At 61.9% G+C, this 22,712-nt stretch overlaps 1 protein-coding gene across 1 annotated transcript in view; it reads left to right on the top strand.

Annotated features, from left to right (window-relative positions):
• The window catches only part of TGM2 (transglutaminase 2), a 39,345-nt gene extending 22,466 nt beyond the window's left edge, over nucleotides 1–16,879 (top strand). The window contains exons 7-13 of the mRNA XM_055139376.1: nucleotides 2,723–2,855; nucleotides 4,211–4,314; nucleotides 5,963–6,205; nucleotides 8,674–8,946; nucleotides 12,624–12,784; nucleotides 13,672–13,808; nucleotides 15,306–16,879. Coding sequence (XP_054995351.1) covers nucleotides 2,723–2,855; nucleotides 4,211–4,314; nucleotides 5,963–6,205; nucleotides 8,674–8,946; nucleotides 12,624–12,784; nucleotides 13,672–13,808; nucleotides 15,306–15,456 — 1,202 coding nt within the window. The 3' untranslated portion in view covers nucleotides 15,457–16,879. The remainder of the gene's footprint in view (nucleotides 1–2,722; nucleotides 2,856–4,210; nucleotides 4,315–5,962; nucleotides 6,206–8,673; nucleotides 8,947–12,623; nucleotides 12,785–13,671; nucleotides 13,809–15,305) is intronic.
• Nucleotides 16,880–22,712: the final 5,833 nt, after the last annotated feature.

Below are 22,712 nucleotides of genomic sequence, written 5' to 3'. Positions count from 1 at the left end.
TTCGTCTGCTCTATCAAATGGGCACAACTTGCCGAATGGTAGCGTCCGTATCCTGGGACAGTCGTGACGGTGTGTGTGAGGACAGAGCCGGCGATCACACGGGCTCAGCTTGTCTTAGCTGCCGATGCCCTGAGGATCAGGCGCAGGGATTGTAACTGGGCTGCTTTGGACTCTCAGATCAGTGCTCAGGCCCAGAGCCAGCAGGCCCAGAGCCAGTGTGCAGGGAAGTTTGGCCCAGGGTCACGGCGAAGCTGACTCTGCCCCCCGCCAGCCTGTCTGTCAGCTTCCTGTGACCTGGCATTTCCCCTCTCTTGTGGAAATCCCCTTTCCCGAACCTTCCCTGAGCCTTCCCTCCGAGGCCGAGGCCGGAGTCCCAGCGCTCCCTGCTGGGGGCCACCCCTGGGCTCCTGCCCCCCTGGCCCAGGCTGGGGGTGGGGGTCCTGCGGCCTCCTTGCAAGCATGCAGCTGTCGGGGGACACAGGTTCAACTGGGTCCTGCTCAGTCCGGGGGTCCCGGGGAGTCCGACTGTTGGCTGGATCTGGGGGTGCGGGGGCCGCCGGCTAGGTCTGAAGCCCAGCAAAGCCCCTGCCCCTGGTGGGCGCGGACATGAGGACCACAGAGTGGGGCCTCTGATCCGGGTCTGACTCCAGTCTCCGGGCAGCAAAAGGCCTCTAGAAGGAGGCGAGGTGGGGTGGGGCGGGCAGGGCAGTGGAGGGGTGGGGGACATCACCCTGGCCAGCCGGTCTCTGGCTCTGCTGAGGTGTGGATGCAGGTGAGGGTTTCCGGGGAGGCGTCCTGGGCGTGGGCTGCTGGGAACGCGCAGGACAGCGGCTCGCAGGGAGCACGTGGGCCGCCCGGGCTGGGGCTTCTGATTCATCACAGCCACCCCGAGTGCCGCTATTATTAGCTCCTGGGAAGGAGCACGTGGGGGAAGAGGGTGCCCAGGGCTACCCCACGGATGGGTGGCACAGCCGGGCTGGGAACCAGGCGTGCCTGGCTCCAGACAGCCCTGGGGCTGGTAGGGGCGGGGTGGGGCAGGGATGCTTCCTCTGGACACTCTCAGGGACCCGCCATCCGCGCCTCTGCTCCATATCCCCAGGGCACGGAGGGGACAGGCCTGGCGGGGGGGGGGAGGGGGGGACACCCACAGGTCTGGCCCCACCCAGGGCACAGGGTCCAGGCCAGAGGTGGAAGGTCCCCGCGGTCTGCCCGGCCTCCCTGGGGCCCGCACAGCTCCTGGCCCTGGTCCAGGCCTGTTGGGGAAGCTCTTGCTCCAGCCGGTGTCGGGCTGAGTCACGTCCTCCGGTCCCCGGCTCCTGGGAGACCCGATCCCGAGCAGAAGGAAAGTGAAACCGCCCTGCGTGCCCCACAAAGAGGGACTTTTTGTTTCATTTCTTCATCGAGACCTTGACTTTTACCTCGCAGGGTCCACGTCCCGTGGTGCTCCGGGGAGCACTCAGGGTTCTCACGTGCCGCACACGTGCCCGCCTGTCTCAGCGTCCTGCCCCAGCCTCGGGTTACTGACACTGAAAGGGCCTTGACCATGGGCACCAAACGCCTATTTCTTTTTTCTTTTTGGGGTCACACCCGGCGATGCTCAGGGGTTACTCCTGGCTCATACACTCAGGAATTACTCCTGGCGGTGCCCGGGGGACCCTATGGGATGCTGGGAATCGAACCCGGGTTGGCCACCTGCGAGGCAAACGCCCTACCTGCTGTGCTATCTCTCCAGCCCCCCAAACGCCTATTTTGAAAGATAAGGGTGGGACTGGGGCTGGGGGGCGCTTGTTTGACTCTCCACAGGCCCCCCTCCCCCAGCAGGCCCTGAGCTCAGAGCCAGGAGCTCTAGGGTGTGGCCCGGAAACAAAGCACCAAGGGAGCAGCTCTATGGCCCCATCTCCGTGGGGGCCCCAGAGCCACCCCCCCCTCCTGCCAGCCCTGCCACAGACCCCCTCACCCCGCAGGTGGATCCCCCGCCCGGGCCCTGTGCACCACCAGGCATCTGTCCTCGTGACTGTCGCCGCCTCGGTCTCTGTACTATGGCAGGAAGGCCTGGGGGGAGCTAGAGGGGCAGGGCCAGGCCCAGAGAGGTGCAGGCGCTGCCCCCGGGACACACAGCTGCTTCCTGCTGGGCTCCCGGGGTCTCTCACTCCCCCTCACTCCCCTCTGGCCGCGGAGTGGGCATCAGTCTGGCCTGTGCCCCGTGCTCTGTGCAAAGGACATAAGAAAATGCCTTCCAGGTGCCCAGACCCCGTGGGGGTCCCCGCAGGCCGGCCCGGCGGGTGGGAAAGGGGCCGAGTCCTGAGCTGCTGTGAGCAGAAAGGACGGGACCATCTGCAGCTGGTGGGGTCGCCTGGCTGAGACAGGCCGGTGGGCAGCTGAGAGGAGGAACAAAGGGGCAGGAGCTGGGCCGCGCTAGACCCAGCAGGACCCAGGGCTCCTGGTCTGGGTCTTGAGGGCCACGGGGCACCCAGGTAGGGTTGGCAGGGGGGCAAGGGGTGTCAGAGAGGCATTTTAGGGTCTCTCACGCTTACGTGAGGGGGGGACTGAGGGGCCACCAGCGGCATGGGGCTGTTGTCCATGCAAGGGGGTGGACACACCCCAGCACCCAGATAGTGGGCGCAGTGCTCCTGGGACACAGATGGGCACATGGAGGCTGCAGTCGGCACAGGTCTGAGGGCCCGGACTGTCCTCGAATGCCCCTCTCTGTGCCCCCCCCCAGTGCTGCGGTGTCTGGGCATCCCCAGCCGCGTGGTGACCAACTACAACTCGGCCCACGACCAGAACAGCAACCTGCTCATCGAGTACTTCCGCAACAAGTTCGGGGAGATCCAGGACAAGGGCGAGATGATCTGGTGAGCTGCGGTCCGGCCGGGGTGGGGGCCGGGGTCGGGGCCAGGGTGGGGGCCAGGGCCCCGGGAGACCCCTCCCTCCTAGGGGGGCCCTTCGTGGGGGCTAATAGCTGAGCAGGCCCAGAGGGCCAGTGACTGGGGGCCGGAGATGGTGGGCGGTGGGTCAGCACTGGCCTCGCACTCACTGACCCGGGTTCCAATCTGGCCCTGCCCCAGGCCACTGAGTGATCCCGACAGGGGTCAGCGGGCTCAAGGGCCTGGAGCACCTGCTCTGCCCACAGGGCCCCCAGTAAGGGGCAGGAGTGCAAGCCGCAGCATGGCAGTGGTAGCGACAGCGGGGGGAAGAGAAGGCGGAGGGGTTAACATAAGGGAAAAGGGGACCGGAGCGGTGGCACAGCGGGTGGGGCGTTGTTGGCCTTGCACGTGACCGACCTGGGCTCCATCCCCGGCATCCCATATGACCCCTCAAGCACCGCCAGGAGTAATTTCTGGGTGCAAAGCCAGGAGTAAGTCCTGAGCATCACTGGGTGTGACCCAAAAGGGAAAAAAAAAAGAAAGAAAAGCAAAAAAAAAAGAAAGAAAAGAAAAGGAAGGAAGGAAGGAAGGAAGGAAGGAAGGAAGGAAGGAAGGAAGGAAGGGAGAGAGAGAGAAAGAAAGAGAGAGAGAGAGAAAGAAAGAGAGAGAGAAAGAAAGAAAGAAAGAAAGAAAGAAAGAAAGAAAGAAAGAAAGAAAGAAAGAAAGAAAGAAAGAAAGAAAGAAAGAAAGAAAGAAGGAGGAAAGAAAGAAAGAAAGAAAGAAAGAAAGAAAGAAAGAAAGAAAGAAAGAAAGAAAGAAAGAAAGAAAGGAGAAAAGAAAGAAAGAAAGAAAGAAAGAAAGAAAGAAAGAAAGAAAGAAAGAAAGAAAGAAAGAAAGAAAGAAAGAAAGAAAGAAAGAAAGAAAGAAAGAAAGAAAGGAAGGAAGGAAGAAAGAAAGAAAGAAAGAAGGAAAGAGGTGGAGGGCACCGGGACAAGGTGCTTGAGGCATGGGCCGGGCGCTGAGGGTTGGAGAGCACTGTGACCAAAGGCCCCGAGAGAGGGAGTCGGGGAGGCAGCAGGAAGGGGGCCGGAATGGTGAGGGGGCTGGGGAGGCGGGGGCGGGAGGGGCAAGAAAGTGGGTCTGGGTCTGCCCAGGGGCCCAGGGGGTGGAGATGGGTGGAGAGGAAGGTCAGCACGGAGGCGAGCCCCTGGGAGTGGGAGGGAGGAAAGGTGCGGCCTGGGGGGCTCAGGAGGCCAAGGCCCCGGCAAGGGCCAGGGGCCCGCGGGGGCCACGGGGGCGTGGAGCCGCCTCCTGAGAACACGCTGCTGCGTCGCTCTCCGCAGGAACTTCCACTGCTGGGTGGAGTCGTGGATGACCAGGCCGGACCTGCAGCCGGGGTACGAGGGCTGGCAGGCCCTGGACCCCACGCCCCAGGAGAGGAGCGAAGGTGGGTGGGTGTAGCGGCCCCAGAATCCCTCGGCCGGGAGGAGCAGGGTGACCCCAGGAGCACGGGGGCCACGCACGGTGGGGGACACGCTGGGCGTTTCTGACACGCATCTGTCAGTGAGCCAGAGAGCCCGGCCTTGGGGGAGCAGGAAACACGCGGAGAGGTGCCAGGAGCAACCGCAGACCCCAGCCGAGGGCTTCCTTCACCGTCGGGCTCACTGATGGTCCAAGGGCTGAGAGTGTCCCGGCAAGACGCCATCAGACCTGGGTTCAGAGCTTCTGGTCACTCCCAATTCTCTGGTGGGTGTTGGGGGTGGGCGTTGAGGCTGCTCAGAGAGTCAGAACACGAGCAGAGCGTGCAGGAGTACCAGCGTCAATTTCCAGCCCTGCGTGACCCCCAGAGCATCAGGAGTGACCCCGGAGCACCACACCGGGAGCCGTGTGTGAGCACTGTTGGGGGATTTCCAGACCTCCAAACCCCCTTGCCCAGGGCGGGGGGAGGGGGATTGGTAGTAGAGTGCTCAAGAGTGAACACGAAAGTGAAATTTGGAAAAGCCAAATTGATCCTTTTGCAAAATAATATTTTGAAATTATAGACGATGGCACCTAGGGTTACTTAAGATAAAAAAGCAAATCACAGCAAAACACAGCGACAGCATTTCCCACTGAAAGTGCTCTGTGCCCTGGGACAAGATCTAGTGGTGAGCGGCTGAGTCCCGTGACTCGGTGCCAGAACAACAAAGTGTCCCCGCAGCAGCGCCCTGTTCCGGCGGCGACGCCTCTCGAGTGCGCCCACATCAGAGGTCTGTCACCTCCGTTCCCCATCAAAGGCAATGCCTTCAAAGTTGAGCAGAAACCAAGATGCGATTTTTCCTCCTCCAAGTTCATGGCCCTGAATTCTGCTCGCAGAGGCCCTGGGGTCTGCACCGGGCTGAGAACTCCCGGGCACGTTGCCTTTCCCCCGCCTCCGCGGCATCTCTGTGTGCCCTTGGTGTTCTCCATCCCATACTTTGCTGTGACTTGAATCTCAACTCCCCGTTCCACCAGACGGATGTACTGGGGCACAGCCAAAGGTCTGCAGTCTTTCGATTGGACCCGTGTGAGGTGGCTGCAAGACACACAGGGAGAAATTGGGCCTTTTGCCTGCAGGAGCTCCGGGCGTCCCTGTGTGTGTGCGTGTGCAGGAGCTCCGGGCGTCCCTGTGTATGTGCATGTGCAGGGCTGGGCGCAGGGCCCGGCAGGGGCAGCCCGGAAGACCACTGTGCCTCCTCGGCAGTAGTATCCGCTGCTGGCCCCTCCACTCCTCGGGCTGCGGTGGGACTTGCTTCTGTTTTATTCATCCTTGACTCGGTGGGACTCCTCCTCACCCTCACCCGCGTCTGAGAGCCAGGCGCAGAGCAGAGCCCAGCCCGGGCCCAGCTGTCAGAGGCGTAGCCTCCGAGGACAGGAGCCCAGGGCTGGGCCCGCCAGCCCGCCTTCTGGGGGCTCGCCCCGTGTCGCTCCAGGGTGCAGCGCCAGGCTAGGAGGGCGGTGTGGCCCTCAGGCGTTGGCTTCAGGGGCAGGGGGGGAAGGGGACGGGGCAGAAGGTCTGAAGGGGGCCTCTCCCTGCAGCCCCGCCCCAGCCCTCCTCTCTGCTCCCCCCCCACCAGGCACCTACTGCTGTGGCCCTGTGCCAGTTCGTGCCATCAAAGAGGGCGACCTGACCCCCAAGTACGACGCCCCCTTCGTCTTTGCTGAGGTCAACGCTGACGTGGTGGACTGGATCCAGCAGGAAGACGGGTCCATGCACAAGTCCATCAACCACTCCCTGATCGTGGGGCTGAAGATCAGCACGAAGCGGGTGGGCTGTGACGAGAGGGAGGACATCACCCACAACTACAAGTACCCAGAAGGTAGGCGTCTGGGCACACCGCCGCCTCACAGCGTGTGTGTGTGTGTGTGTGTGTTTGTGTGTGGGTGCATGCAGATGTGTGCAGATGTATGTGTGTGCAGGTGTGTGTGTGCATATAGGTATATGTGTGTGCAGGTGTGTATACATGTAGGTGTACATGCTGTGTACATTACAGATGGGCGCGGGTGTGTGCACATTTTGTGCGCACGTAGGTGTGTACACGCTGTGTACATCACAGATGTGTGCAGGTATGCGCGTGCATGCGAGTGTGTCCATGCGCCTGTTGGCACATGTACACTGGGGTGTGAGTGCGTGCCTGTGTGCATGCATGCGTGAGAGACGGAGCAGACTGCTTACGCCATGACCTGTAGGTCATCTTAAGAAATGACTTAGGAAGGTCACATTCCATCTCAAATTCCTGAGGAGCGAGTGCAGCTTACCACACACTGCGGTTATTCCGAGAAGGTTATTCACTAGGAGAAGAATTCTATATTCCACGCTCTTGACTTACCTCCCCAGGCTGTCTCCAGCTCCCTGCCCTCTGCTCCCACCCTGGGTGCGGAGCTCCGGGGGCAGGGCCGGCTGGGCCACACACTCAGTTGGGGGCACCAGGGGTCCCAAATGGCCGTGCCAGCCGGCTCACCCTCGGCCTGTGGGGTCACGCCGGGCTCAAACTCATGGCTTCACGCTTTTGCCAGGCCAGGGCCCTGAGCTCTCCCTGGGCCCTCAGTTTGGCTTTGGCTTCATCTTTGGGCTGTTCGGGCTGTTCCCCATGGGGACGGGGTGGCTGTGGGTGAGGAAAGATGAGCGCCCGTGCGGACGGCAACGCGCGCTTTGCTAATCACAGCACGTTTGCCGCAGAGGCTCTAAAGTCCAGAGGCACTGAGGACGGTTCCAGGAACTGCGGAGTGTTTGCTTTCGCAGTTTCTCATCAGGCTGAAGAGCGTGAGGGCGGATGGGTGGGGAAGGCGTCGGAGAGGAGGTTTTTTTTTTTTTTTTTTTTTTAATGTACTCAAGCTAAATCAATAGTTGGAGAAAAACACCTCGATTATTTAAAAAAAAATGGATTCATGTACACCCAACACCAATTCAGCTGACATTTCTGTAGTCTGGGGGGCTGCAGCCCACAGACCAAACAGAGCCCAGGGTCACACCCAAGGGGCTCCCGCATGTGAGCCTCGGCCCAGCCGTCGGAGCTAAAGCAGGTTTCTGAGCACTGAGTGTGAGCCCGCTCAGCAGCCGAGCCCACACACTCCACCACGCCCCAGGACTGGGCGGGGCACTGAGTGGCCAGGGTCTAGATGGACAGAGTCTAGCCGAAGGAGAGGTCTGGAGCGGGGGGGGGGGGGGGGGGTGGTGGTTGCGAGAACAGGTGCAGAGCCGGCGGTACGGGAGAGCACGCGACAAGGCCACGGCGGGGGGCGGCTGGGGGAGAAGGCGGCCGGGCACCCGCAGTGGAGCGACGGTGGTCGGGAGGGGCCGGGAGGGAGCCAGGCGGGAGCATCCCGTGCTTGGAGATGCCATGTCTGTGCTCGCCTGGCCCCAAGCACTGAGCGAGGCCCTGGGTGTGACAGAAGATGCGTGAGATGCCGGCGTGGCTCTTTCCTCTCGTGGGGACGGGGATGTTGGGCCACGCCTGGTGTGCTCCTGGCTCTGCTCCCCGGGGTAACTCCTGGCAGGCTGGGGGAACCATGTGGGGTGCCGGGATCAAAGCCGGTTGGCCGCATGCAAGACAGGTGCCTTATCACTGTCCTGTCTCTCTGGCCCCTTACTTCCTTTTTCTGAGGGGCACCCCCAGTGGTGCTCAGGGACCACCCTTGGCAGTGCTCAGGGGATCTTAAGTGGCACCCCAGCCACATGCAAGGCAAGCACCTTAGCCTCTATTCTCTCTCTGTCTCTGTCTCTGTGTCTCTCTATCTCTCTGTCTCTGTCTCACTCTCTGTCTCCATCTCTCTCTGTCTCTGTATCTCTCTGTCTCTCTCCATCTCTCTGTCTCTGTCTCTCCCTCTGTCTCTCTCTGTCTCTCTATCTCTCTCTCTTGTCTCTATCTCTATCTCTCTTTGTCTCTCTGTCTCTGTCTGTCTGTCTCTCTCTCTCTCTGTGTCTCTCTCTGTGTGTCTCTCTCTCTGGGTGCGGGGAGAAAACCCAACTGTCTTGGTTCTCAAGTGGTTTAACAGGCCAAGCATGTGGACAGAAAATGGGCTGGCGAGCCCTGAGGGCAGCAGGCAGCTATGGAACTCCAACAGGCATCTGACTCACCCATCCTGCGGAAGGCGCAGTCAGAGGCTTCCTGGTGGAGGGGCCGTTGGGGGCCGGGTGTTGAGGGCAGCATAGGAGTTCACTCGTGGAAGCAGTTTCCTCCTGTTGGCACAGGAATGCGGAGAAGGGGGGTCCTGGGCTGAGTCACGGGGAGCCAGGAAACCAGCCCCCCGCCCCCCGCTCCCCCCGGCCCGTCTCCTGTCCTCACAGGGTCCGCGGAGGAGAGGGAGGCCTTCACGAGGGCCAACCACCTGAACAAGCTGGTGGAGAAGGAGGAGCCGGGGGTGGCCCTGCGGATCCGCGTGGCCGAGGGCATGAAGATGGGCAGCGACTTCGACGTCTTCGCGCACGTCTCCAACCGCACGGAGGAGGAGCTCACCTGCAGCCTGCTGCTCTGTGCCCGCACCGTCAGCTACAACGGGGTCCTGGGGCCCGAGTGCGGCGCCCAGCACCTGCCCGACCTCCTCCTGGAGCCCGACTCCGGTAAGGCGCGACCCCCGCCCTGTCCCCCAGAGCTCGGTCAGTGGCAGCCCGGGTGGTTCTCTCAGCAGGGGGCTCACCCGGGGGTGCTCCTCGGACCCGGAGCCCCCACTTGCACATAAGGCCAGGGCCTTGACTCCTATGCTCTCCCTCCGACCCAGCTCAGGCCATTCCGGGGGGGACAGGGGTATGGGGTTTGGGTCACACCCACAGTGGGGTGCTCAGGGGCTGTTCTGGCTCTGTGCTTGAGGGAGCCCCGGCAGTGCTCGGAACCACAGGCACCACTGGGGATCTAACTGGAGTCAAAGCCTCCTGCAAGGGAAGCGCCGTGACCCCTGTACTGCCTCTCCAGCCCAACCCCGTTAACTCTCGTGACAAAGTAGGGGGCAGAGTCTTTGTAGGGCCCCCGTTGTCCAGGTGAGAAGATTGCACAGAAAGGTTAAGTCACTTTCCCGGGCTCACACAGCACAGAGATGAAGCGGTCCCCTTAGCCACAGGTCTGTTCAGCTCCCCGCCCTCCGCGGCCTGATGGCTGTCCCGGCCCCCATCCTGGCCTCATCTCTGCTCCTCTCCTATGGCAGGAGCCCCCTGCTGCCCCGGCCCTGCTATTCCTCTGGTCATTCAGAGCTTTACAGAGAAGAGGTGCTTGGCCAGCACTGCCCAGAGAACTTTCTAGAAGGGATGGTTCCTGGTCTCTTGCCCACCTGCAGGCCTCCTTCCTCCCTCCACCCCGGTGTCTTTCTCCTCCTTTCCAGTCTCTGCCTCCGCCCTGGGCCCTGCTGGGCTATTTCCTGTTTGTTTCCGGGCCACTCCCAAAGATACTGAGAGGCCCCCCCTAGAGGGGGGTGACTGTGTGCAGTGCAAGGGGATGGGGGTCAGCAGCCTGGGCGCAGGGGCCCTACCCACTGAGCCATCTCTGCAGCCCTTCGAGGGGCTGGAGCGTGGGGACCAGGTGCTTACAGAGGGACAACAGCTTTTTTGCCGCGCAGCCCCGAAGTACCTCAAGGCTGTGTCTCCCATCCTCCTGGGCGGGTGGGCACTCAGAGGGGGGCCCCCCCTTAGCAGGGCAGCGGGGAGGGAAGGAGGTGCTGCGTGCGCCCCCTGGCGGAAGCAGAGCTGGCCCAGAATTGCCCCGGTCAGGTCGGCGCTCAGGCCGGGTTCAGGTCCTGCCCCTTCGAGCTGCTTATTATCTTGGTGATGGAATCTGAGGGCTTCCCTGCGCGTGGACAGGAAACCAGAGCTGAGAGGGACCCTTGGCCCGCAGCCCTGCCTCCGTGCCTGCTCTCCTCTCTCCTCCCCTGCTTGCCCCCTCCCTCAACCCCACGGGGGGCGGGGAGGGCGCACGAGAATGCACACCACGTGGCCTCAGTGACCCTCATCTCTGGGGAATCTTCCAGAACAGAAAAAAATTGTCTAAGGATGGACCCACTGCCCACTTTGCTTGTCTCTGCCAGTGCCCGGGCCCCGGGCCAAGGCCACACGGTCTGTGCGCTGCAGACAGCGGTTCCTCGAGCCCCGCCCTGGGCCCGGCCCGGAAAAGTCAACAGTAGGCCATGTCCTCCCCTCCGGGGGGACAGTCCTCCCCTCCTGTCCGGGGAGCTACTCACAGTTTCCGCTGCCGCACCAGGGCCAGCCCGAGCACTCCCCCGCGTCCTCCCTCCTGGCGTCCGCCTTGCGTTCGCTTGTGCCCATGTCACATGATCAGAGCTGGGGCAGGCCGTGCTGGGAACCAGAGGCCAGAGGCCAGGCGGCATTTTCCACGGCCGGGGACGCAGAGCCCTAGGTGCTGGCCAGGCCTGGGTGCTGGCCAGGCCTGGGTGCAGGGTGACACCTGGCCGGCACTGGGGTCTGTCTGTCCATCCGCCCGTCCGTCCGTCTGACCACCCCTGGCCCCACCAGGCTCCCCTTTCATCCTAACCGGGACTCAGGCCCCAGACCTTGCCTGTTATCTCTCTCTCTCTCTCTCTCTCTCTCTCTCTCTCTCTCTCTCTCTCTGGCTCGCCACGAACTTCACTTTCATGGGAAACTCCCGTTTGGCCTTGACAAACAGCCCTTTTGACACTCAGCGTCAGGTTTTCCAGTGTCGGGTGAAGGCGGGGAGGCGGCTGGAGGAGCTGGGCGCGGGCTCTGCAGGCAGGAGCCGGGGGCTCGCTCCCCGCACCGCATGGCCCCTGGGCGGCAATGGGTGTGGCTCACAAACCCAGAGACACGTGGCTGCGTTCTGGACAGAGGAGCACAGGGGCATGACATGGTTCTGTGACCCGCAGCAGGAGAGGGACCCAGTTCTCAGCACCCAGCCCCCTCCTGCTCCCCAGGCAGCGCCAGTGCCTCGGGTCACAGAGTCCTGGTCAGAAAAGCTGGTTAGAGGGCCGGAGCGATAGCACAGTGGGGAGAGCGTTTGCCTGGCATGCAGCCAACCCAGGTGCCTTCCCTGGCATCCCACAGGGTCCCCTGAGCACCCCCGGGAGTAATTCCTGAGTGCAGAGACAGGAGTAAGCCCTGGGCATTGCCTGGTATGGCCCAAGAGTGGAGAAAAAAAAAAGAAAGAGGAAGTAAACGGGATAGAATTTCATCAGGTTCCTCCGTGGGGGCCCGGCCAGGTCCTCTCTTGACCCTTCCCCCGAGTGCCATGAGCTCTGACTGTGGGTCGGAGGCCCCGGGACAGGGAGGAAGCTGGGGGGTGGGGTGGGGGAGGGTCGTGCTCCAGGCCCGTGGGTCAAGGTGAGTGAGATGGGCCCAGACCCACCACCCGGGGCGACGAGCTGCTGCCCACGAGAGGGGCAGCTCCGTGTCCTCGCCTGTCAAGTGAGCAGGAGCAGGGTCCGACCTCCTGGGGCTGCGGTGAAGGGGAGGCTGGGTGGGGGTCGGGTGCAGCCCTCGACGGCTCAGCTGCCCCCCGGGAGAAGCAGCAGCCAACATACCCTGTTCTGGGGTGTGCCGGCCCTGCCCCCCAGCCCCCCGACCACCCACTGCCCTCGGACTCCCTTAGGCCTGAGGCAGAGCCAGGCCTGGCCCCTGCCCACTCACTGGGGTGCTCCACTGCCCCCTGCTCACACAGCCCATCCATCCCCTATCCCAGCCCGCCCAGCCACAGGACCTGTCCTCCCCAACCACCCAGCCAGTCCTCCCCAAACACTCAGTCCGTCCTCCCCAAACACTCAGTCCGTCCTCCCCAAACACTCAGCCCATCCTCCCCAACCACCCAGCCAGTCCTCCCCAACCACCCAGCCCGTCCTCCCCAACCACCCAGCCCGTCCTCCCCAAACACTCAGTCTGTCCTCCCCAACCACCCAGCCCGTCCTCCCCAAACACTCAGCCCATCCTCCCCAACCACTCAGCCCATCCTCCCCAACCACTCAGCCCATCCTCCCCAACCACTCAGCCCATCCTCCCCAACCACTCAGTCTGTCCTCCCCAACCACCCAGCCCGTCCTCCCCAACCACTCAGCCCGTCCTCCCCAAGCACTCAGCCCATCCTGTGGGCACTCAAAGAACCCTCCCCGTCCATGGAGTGAGCACTGACTCCGGAGATGTCAAGCTCAAGCTCGGGGCATAGAGTGAGTGGCCCACGCCCAGCCCGTTAGCCGAGGGCAGGGGGCAGCCCGGCACCCCCGGGGGCAGACTGTCTGCCTCCTCACCTTGGTGCCCCCGCACGGCCCGCACGGCCCCTGTCTCCGCAGAGAAGAGTGTGCCCCTGCGCATCCTGTATGAGAAGTACTGCGACTGCCTGACCGAGTCCAACCTCATCAAGGTGCGCGCCCTCCTCGTCGAGCCCGCTGGCAACAACTACGTGCTGGCCGAGAGGGACATCTACCTGGAGAACCCCGAGATCAAGATACGGGTGAGGCGGGGAGCTCCAAGGTCGAGGTAGGGGTGAGGCGGGGAGAGGTGCAGGGCCCCGAAGGCTCCGCTGTGATTCACGCCTTTGGGGTCTTCAAATCAAAGCCAAGCCGTGGGGAGCTGGAAGAACGGGCCTGGGGAAGACCCTCAGAGTCCCAGCGGTGGGACCCCGGGCTGGTCCCCATGTACACGCCCAGCCCAGGGCTCAAGCCCCCAGGGCAGCACACGACGTCAGGCATGCGTGGGCCCCGGGCTCCGTCCCCGCCACTGCCCAGCCTCAGAGCACACAACCAGCACCGGACACCAAGACGCACCCTCGAGCTGCATGCCCAGGCCCGGAGGAGCCCGGACACAGGAAGGCGCCACACGACTCGTGGTGTCCACCGCTGCTCAGGGCGCACCACCCACAGGTGGCCGAGCCGGGCTCCACTCTACGTGGCCTAGGAACGGGGATCCCCACACTCACGGAGCAGGGGAGCCCCCACCGCTGCTCCTCACCCGTTGTCAATAACGGCCACGTTTGCAGCTCTGGGGCCCGGCTCTCCCCGGGAAGGCCGGGATGGTGAGAGGAACATCAGCCCCGAGCGAGCCCGTACCCGGGCCTCCTTCCCCGGGGGGGCTCTGGGCTTCCTGTGCGGGCACAACACTGGGGGGCTAGGAGGACCCGCATCGTCCGAGAGGTGACGGTGAAGGGACCCCCCGAGGCCGCTCCAGGAAGGAGCCCCGGGGCAGGTGTCACCGCCACGTTTCCCAGATGAGGTCGTGGAGGTGCAGGGGTGGGAGGTGACGGTGGCTGGGGCCGGGCCTGGCTTCCCTCCGAAGGATCTCTGGGCCCCATTCCTCCACGGGGCCCCTGACAGCTGCCCTCTGCCCTCTGCCCTCTCCTAGATCCTGGGCGAGCCCAAGCAGAACCGCAAGCTGGTGGCTGAGGTGTCCCTGCACAACCCCCTCGTGGTGCCCCTGTCGGGCTGCGTCTTCACCGTGGAGGGCGCCGGCCTGACGCAGGAGCACAAGTCTGTGGAAGTGTAAGTGGGGCCGAGGGGGGGGCCTGGGGAGGAGGCCCCAGCCGGGCCCCGGCCCGGTGCCCGCCCCAGGTGCCAGGACGCCCCTGCACTCGGGCCCCTCCACACTCGCCCCGCACCCACGCGCACCCTCAGAGCTGCGGGCTGTGTCTACACTCGCCGCGCACACTGCTCTGTCTCTGTGCAGTCTAGACGCAGTGGAGCCCGAGTCCTTCCCACGCAGCCCTGTCACGCCATGTACACATACACGCTCACTCGTGACTCACATCACACGCACATCACACACTCACACATGCTCTCTGACACTATTCACACACTCACAGGCGCCCACTGCCAAGCACGACCGAGCCCCAGCCCTGCACACACACAGACACACGTGCACACTCATGCACACACATGCTCCACATACATACTCATACACACATACTCTCACATACAGGCACACACACATTCTATTCACACATTCGCACCCAAGCACACACAGTCACACACATTCTTACACACTCTTACACACCACACACATGCTCACGTACACACTCACATCCAAACACACATTCACACATGCATTCTTTCATACTCTCATATGTCACATGCTCACACAACTCACATACCTTCACACACACACATTCTCACACATTCTCACTCACATACTCTTACATATATTCACACTCACATACTAACACACGCACTTGCACCCAGGCATACACTCACATACTCACACCCACACACATTCTTACACACTCTCACTCACACTCTTACACGTCACACATACTCACACACTCACACACTCACATCCAAACATACATATTCACACACATTCTTTCATGCTCTCATATGTCACATGCTCACATAACTCACATTCACACACATTCTCACACATACTCTCGCCTGTATTCACACTTACATACACACTCTCTCACATGCTCACACCCAGGCATACTCACACACATTCACACACTCTTCCACTCACAATGCTCTCTTACATATACACACACACATTCACACATACACACGTTCTTATACAACTCATATACATTCACACACATTCTTACATTCTCACTCACACATACTCTTACATATATTCATACACTCTCAAATACATACACGCTCTGTCACACACACCCAAATACATACTCACACATACCCTATATTCACACACAGGCTCACATACCTCCACACTCACTTGCAGATACGCATACACACATGACTCACATTCGCGCTCACATACACATGCTCACACATACTCTTACACGTATTCACACCCTCACGTGCACACTCGTACACATCACACACATACACACACACCCCGACACACACCCTCACGCTCCCACACACAGTCACACCCTCACAACACTCCCTTACACTTCGTACCCTCACACACGTCTGCACGCACACACACCCCACCCCCAGCGTCCCGGGCCTGGAGAGAAGGCGGCCCCCGCATCCACCAGGGGTTCCCGTGAGGGCCCCTCTCCTCACGCCTCCTCTCCGTCCCCACAGCGCGGACCCCGTGGAGGCGGGCGAGGAGGTGAAGGTGCGGGTGGACCTGCTCCCGCAGTTCGTGGGCCGCCACAAGCTGGTGGTCAACTTTGACAGCGACAAGCTCAAGTCCGTGAAGGGCTTCCGGAACGTCATCATCGGCCCGTCCTAAGGGGCGCCCGTGCCGGCCCCTCCGCAGCAGGCCGAGCGTCCCCGCCGTGGCCCCCCTCCGTGGCCCAGGCTACCGAGCAGCAATCCGCCTCTTCTGGGGCTGCGGCTTCCCTGGGAGGGCGGGGCGGCCTGCGGGGGGCGCTCTTTGGAATAGAATGTGCTTCTGCTCCGCCTGTCTGTCAGTCTGTCTGTCTCTCTCTCTCCCCCTACCTCCCGCTCCCCTCACCTGTCAGGAAAGCTCGGGGCCTCTGCAGCGGGACCCCGACCTCAGGAGCCTGGGCGTGGGGTGGGGGCCGAGGGCTCACGGGCCTCGGGAGACGCAGAGAGGTGCTGCGTTGCTGCATCTACTCCGCGGGCAGAGCTGGGCCTCCGTGTCAGGGCGTGCCCTGCACCCCCTGCCCCAGACTGCACCCGGAGGACCCGGGCACAGCCCCCCACCCCACATCCCAGTGGTCCTGGCTCTCAGACCCTCCCTTACGTGCTGACAAGGACACCAACCCGTTTCTTGGGGAAACCGAGGCTCCGGGAAGAAAGGTGGCCACCGGCAGCTGTTGGCGAGGCCCGGTTGCGTGAAGGGTGGGCAGGGGGCAGGGCCTTCTGACTCCGAGTCCAGCCCCTGCCCACGATGCCAGCACCGCCCGGAGACTGTCAGAGGATACGGTGGGGGCCCAGAGGGCCAGGGAGGGATTGAGGCCTCAGGGCCTGGCATTCAGGCAGTTGTGACCAGCCACGGTCCCCTCGCTGGGCCTTGGTTTCCTCGCGGTCAGGGGAGGGGCGGGTTCAGCTCATCTCGCAGGCCCTGCCTGGCCCACCAGTCCTGCCCAGCCTCGGAGCCCCAGGCCACAGGTGTGGGATGTCCCTGACCGAACCACCTTCCCGCCCCCAGCCCAGTTCAGGCCCCCAGCCCGACCCGTACACCTTCCTTCAGGCCCCGTCTTCCTTCGGGCAGCAGCCAGAGTCCCTGACCACCGCCCCCCGCCCTACAGCCCCCAGGAGCCTGCCCCGCTGCCATGCCTACCCTCTGCCGGATGCTACCCAACGGGCTGCCCTCTCTCCCAGGGCGGGGCCGTGAACACAGCCCTGAGGCTGAGGTTGCGTAGGGAGCCTATGAGTATTCGTGCCTGATTCTATCCCTCACTCTGTCCCCGGGACCAGTTCTCCTTCAGGAAGGGAAGTAGGGAGACTTCTCTCTCTCCCTCCCTCCCTCTCTCTCTCTCTCCCTCTCTCTCGTGGGGGTCCCAGTCCGGGGAGGGCTGTAGGGACGGTGATGCTAATGCTCCCAGAACTCGGAGCTTTGCACAGAGGCAGGCCTTGGGCTGGGCGGGCGGGGGTCCCTGCTCGAGGCTCTCCGGCTTCAGAACGCTTTGGGGTTCCGGGCAGACGTAGACGCGCTTTTGAGCCACACAGAGCAAACACTGAAATAAAAGAGTCTATTTTTCACATTCAAACGAGGCCTGGTCTGGTTCTCTTTTGGCTTCTGAGGAGGGTTGTGTGTGTGGGTGGGGGCGGGCGCGGGGAGGGGGGGCGTCACTCACTTTGGGGTCAGCCTGCCCCTGCCTCTGCCTAAGCCGAGGCCCCTCCCACCTGCCCAAACTTGACAGGTATTTGCGCCCTCCGGGTCCAGGTCCATCTCCAGATCCTTCCTCGGACCCTGTTTGGATTATAGCCCTCCAAACACCCAGCGTGTGCATCAACGGCTTAGCTCGTATACACCTTTCTCTTCCTTACCTGTCTTGAGCACTCCTACGCATCCTATAATACTTCACATAAAAGTCACCTCTTCCGTGAAGCCTTCCCATGGAATTACCACTCCCAGGGAATATTCATTCGTTCCACGTCAGTATATTCCTTCTGCTCCCCATTCTCTCTAAAGTCTCACAGGCAACCCAGCCTCTCTTAAAGAGACACTGCAGGGGCCGGAGCGATAGCACAGCGGGTAGGGCGTTTGCCTTGCATGCGGCCGACCCGGGTTCGATCCCCGGCATCCCATATGGTCCCCCAAGCACTGCCAGGAGTAATTCCTGAGTGCAGAACCAGGAGTAACCCCTGAGCATCGCTGGGTGTGACCCAAAAAGCAAAAAAAAAAAAAAAAAAAAAAAAGAGACACTGCAAACGCGAGTTGGTGCGTCAGTGTTTCAACTTGGTTCTGATAAGGCTGGTAGCACTGCACTGTAGCACTGTCGTCCCGTTGCTCATCGATTTGCTTGAGCGGGCACCAGTAACGTCTCCATGGAGAGACTTGTTGTTACTGCTTTTGGCATATCGAATACTCCACGGGGAGCTTGCCAGGCTCTGCCATGTGGGCGGGATACTCTCGGTAGCTTGCCGGGCTCTCTGTCTGAGAGGGGCGGAGGAATCGAACTCGGGCCGGCCGTGTAAAAGGCAGATGCCCTCCCTACCTGCTGTGCTATGGCTTCAGTCCACTAAAGCTGGTACTCTCGACAATGGGGGCCACAGATGTGAGTCACACATGTGACATCCCCGACCGGCCACAATTTTCTTCTTGGTCATCAGCGCTCTGGGCTTACTCGTGGCTCTGTGCTCAGGGGTCCCTCCTGGTGAGGTGCTGGGGCTGAAACTAGGGTTGGCCGTGTGCAAGCAAGCGCACTTCCGCCCTATCTCCCTGGCCCCCGTTTCTATGATCTCATTTTCCAGTCTCTGAGCCGGGGCATCTGTTCCACGCCGGCAGCTCGCTTCTTTTTCTGCTTGATCTCCATCCCCTGCTCCGCCCCTTTCCCTCCATTGCTGCTGCAGCTGTGGTGGTGACCAGGGCTCGCTCCACGCCTGCCTCTGGTGCTCACACTGCGAGCTGCGGCTGGGGCCACACCTCACCCGCTGGGCCATGGCGCTCACCCAGGTAGCTGCAGTTCCCGCCCACGTCTGGGTGTGGTGCTTGCCGTGTGCTGCCTCCATACACACCACAATGGGGCTCACAGGCCTGGCTGTGGTGCCCGCACGTCCTCAGATCATGGTGCTTGCCCGGAGTCCGCTCCTTTGTGGTACCCACACACCCCACTATAGTGTGGCTAGAAATTGTCAGAGCCAGAGATCACAGACAGCAGAGCTGCCAGGGTCGTCGCATGTGGAGCAACCGGGATTGAACTCATAACCAGACGCTTGCCAGGCCAGAGCACAGAGCCACAGAGCTATTCCTCCAGGCCCCGAGAGACCATGTCCAGCTACTGTGCAGAAGGGAGTCGCGGCTACCAAAGAGAGGCAGACAGCTCTAGACTGAGTGCAGGAGTGTGGAAGCTGGCAGGCTCCTCTCGTCCCTCACAAGGCACTAAAGAATGTTTATTAGTGCGATGGATAATCCAGGACTCAGGGAATTCTTGGGGGGACATAACATGTACCCAAACAATTAATAAAAAGCACATCCCATGTTCTGGGGACTGGACCGTCTGTTCTGGGAACGCTGCAGACTGCCTCATGTTCTGCCGACTTGTAGCCAGCTGACAACGGTCCACTTTCGCAGGGAGAGGGAGTCCAGGAGGAGGAGGACTCCCAAGGCCTCTCGGTGCAGGGGGCACAGAGGGAAGGCAGGGCGCTGCCCAGCCCTCGGGAAGCAGCGCCAGCCTGCCCCGCTGGCTCTCGGGGCCCCCCCCCCCCGGAGCAGAGGCGCCCCGTGGCACTGCCCGGGCACCGGCCAATGGAGCTGTCGTTACCGACAAGGCTGCCCAGGGCAGCCGTGGCAGGAGCTGACCCCTCCCTTGCTCCCTCCTGTCTCCCCACCCCAAGCTTGTGCCAATCTGAAGCCAGCTAGCCAGGGGCCCTGCAAGGAGCACTTTCAGGCGGAGAGGGAGGGAGAGGCATCCTGTGGGAGCCCCCTGCGCCTTGACTAAGACCCTCACCATCCTCTCTACCTCAGGGCTTTTTTTTTTAAGTTTTTTGGTGGTGGAGGGGGGAACACACCTGGCAGTGCTCGGGGGTCACTCCTGGCTCTGCACTCTGGGATCACTCCCGGCGGTGCTCAGGGGACCATATGGAATGCTGGGGATCGAATCAGGGTCAGCTGCATGCAAGGCAAATGCCTTCCCCACTGTGCTATCACTCCGGCCCTCCCTAAGGGATTTCTTATCTCGGTCAGTTGGAGCCTCTCAGACAGTGCTCAGGAGGCCCAGGGCCCTCCCTGTGACACTGAGCCTTCCAGCTCAGGGGTCCTCTGTGTGGGGCAGAGGGAACTAGTGGTGCTCACGCCCAGTGATGCCGGGGATTACTCAGGCCGACTGGTGGGACTCAGAGGACCATGCAGTGCCAGGGGCATACCAGAGTCAGCCGCATGCAAGGCACATTTCTTAACCCCTGCTCTCTCTCTGGCCCCTCTGCCTAAGGAACTCTCACTCAGACTTTAAAACCTTGCTTCAAGGAGGCTCCTCTAGGAAGCCCTCCTGGACTGGAACCAACGGCGTCAACCTCTGGTTCCCCTTGGTGTTCTAGCAAGCCCTGGGGTTTTCCTGCAGCTGCTCCCGAGTGTGCCCCGGGGGTTGGAGCCCTGGAGCACAGAGGCGGTCAGGGCCACCCACCTCAAGGGGGCCACCCGTGGACTCAAGGCTGCTAGCTTGAGCTGCCCAGCTGCCTCCTAGCAGCCAGGCTTCAAGTCCGGCCAGCCTCTGACCCCTGACCAGCCCAGACCGTGGAGAGGAAGGGGTCTGGGGCTCTCGGACCCGGCCTACAGAGGCGTGGCCTGAGAGTTTATGCTGGGCAATGCCCTCACACTGGGGCAGCTGGCGGCTCCGTACCAGCCTCACCCACACAGGCGAGGATCCAGCGCTGCCCTTCAGGCCGCCCGGCCTAGTGTGGGCCTGGTTTCCTGACCTGCCCAACGTGGGGGCGAGTCAGTGTCTACTTCCAAAGGGCCTTTCTCCGCTGTCCCTGTGCCCGGGAACCGCCTCGCCTGCAGCGAGAACTCGGCCAGCCCTGCAGCTGTCCCCCCCAGGGAGAGAGGACCCCGCACAACCCCGCAGCTGTGGAGCTGGGCTTGCACCCCGGGGCCTGTGCACTCCTGCCCCGTCCCCTTGCCAGCCCCAGCAGCCCTCCGGGGCGGGGTGTCCCCCCAAAGGGGCCTTGTCCTCCCTCCGCCCGTGCTCTTATTTACCCAGCAGTCGCCCGGCAGGTGGCCTCCAGCCAAGGCCAGAGAAAAGACTAGTGTTAGCGTCCAGGAAGGAGGGTCTGAGGGTGGAGGCCAGGAACATTCTAGAAGCATGTGCTGCTTGGGGCTAGGACTGGGTCGGTCTGGTTCCCCACTTCCCTCCCGACAGGCCTGGGCAGGTACCCAGACAAACACCTGGGGCCCGTGAAGCCCGTCTTCCCTCCCAAGCGGGGGAGCCCATGGGTGCCCCTAGAAGACAGAAGCAATAGCACAGTGACCGCCATGCGGGAGCCCTGGCCCCAGTGACACGCCACCGACCGGCCAGAGAAGCGGACACAGGACAGCCCAGATTTCAGAAGTCTGAGCAGGCGGAAGTGGCCTGCCATGGTAGACAGGGGGTGGGGTGTTCCCCGCTGGCGGGGAGCGTGGCCAGCAGCACTGGGGGGCTTTGGGGTGGGGGGTGGAACCGTCTTGATTGTCTCCACCTGGTGCTGTGTAAACACGGCTTTGGTTGCAGCCACGAGAACGTGTCGGCTAGAGACGTACAACAAAGCTCCTTTCTGAGTCTGTTTTTGCTTGGAGGCCACACCCAGCTGTGCTCAGGACTCATTCCCGGCAGTTCTCAGGGCGCACCCCTGGCTCTGCGCTCAAGGATCACTCTTGGGGGGTTAGGGGCCATATGGGGTGCCGGGGATTGAACCCAGGTCAGGTGTGTGCAAGGCAAGTCCCCTGCCCACTGGACTATCTTTCTGGTCCCGACTTTTTTTTTTTTCTTTTTGGGTCACATCTGGTGATGCACTGGGGTTACTCCTGGCTCTGCACTCAGGAATTACTCCTGGTAGTGCTCAGGGGACCATATGGGATGCTGGGAATCGAACCCGGGTGGGCTGTGTGCAAGGCAAACACCCTCCCCGCTGTGCTATTGCTCTGGCCCCTGGTCCCTCCTTTTCATACGTATCTTTTATTGCCAAACCAGGCATCTGGCTCAGGGGCTAAGCATTGGCCCCACATATATGAAGTCCTGGGTTCAAGCCCCCAAACAGAGCAAAATATAATTCAATTTAGGACAAAATTGGGGGAAGGAGTTCAGGTCACTCCTGGTGGTGCCCGGGCGCCGCTCCTGGCTCTGTGCTCGGGAGTATCTCCCGGTGGTGCTTTCGAGGGACCACAATGTAGGCGGGGTCTGAGCTGCATACAAGGCACATGCCTGATCTCTTCTTGCACCGTCTCTCCTGCCTACACATTAGATTTCAAAAATTTCAGATACCATAGAATTCACAGACCCTAAAATTAAGCCCCAAGTTGGAGGAGAGGAAACTCGGCGCCAAATGTTTCCCATGTCTTCTGCCGGGTGAGGGGGTTCCTGGAGCGGATGGACTCCTGCACGCGTGGAACGTGAAACCAACCGTCCGGGGCGGGCGTCCACTCCCGGGGGTGGGTGGGACGGTGCAATGGGAGAGGCGCTTGCCTCGCGTGTGGCTGACCCCGGTAGGGTCCCCGGCACCTTGTACGGTCCCCTGAGCACCACCAGGGGTGATCGCTGAGAACAGAGCCAGGGGGAAGGCCTGAGCACCACGGGGTGTGACTCCCCCCAAATAAATAAATGAATAAATAAGACAGGTCCATTCCCTGGGGTGCTGGGAGCCCCCAGGGCCTGACCTGGCGCTTGCGTGGTGCATGCAGGGCAGGAGTCACGCTCAAGGGCCCCCACACAGGCAAGGAACAGCTGCATCTGGCGAGCCCCATCTGGGTGCTGGGTGTGTGTGTCCATGGAGGATGATGCGGGGCCCATGGCCCGTCAGTGAACCGTGAACCAATGATCTCAGCTAATCCACGGAGCAGGCCAGAGAGACCATGACCCCGTTTCCCAGGAAGGGAGACGAAGGCTCCGACGTGGAAAACAGCTCCTTCAAAGTCGCCGGCCGGTGGAAGGTGGGGCGGGTCAGTCAGTTGCCGGTTCTCCTTCTACGGCATATTGTCGATGGGAAGAGGGAGGAGGGGGCAGGGTGATAGTACAGCGGGGAAGGGGCGGGCCTTGCATGCGGCTGGCCTGGGCTTCCTCCCCGGCACCCCAGACGGTCCCCTGAGCACTACCAGGAGCGATCCCTGAGCACAGAGCCAGGAGTAAGCCCTGAGCACCGCCAGGAGTGGCCCCGACCCCTACAAAC

The sequence above is a fragment of the Sorex araneus genome, chromosome 5 (assembly GCF_027595985.1).
Source record: "Sorex araneus isolate mSorAra2 chromosome 5, mSorAra2.pri, whole genome shotgun sequence".
NCBI lineage: Eukaryota > Metazoa > Chordata > Mammalia > Eulipotyphla > Soricidae > Sorex > Sorex araneus.
Note: the sequence above shows the minus strand (reverse complement) of the source record. Positions and strands in the feature narration are given on the sequence as shown.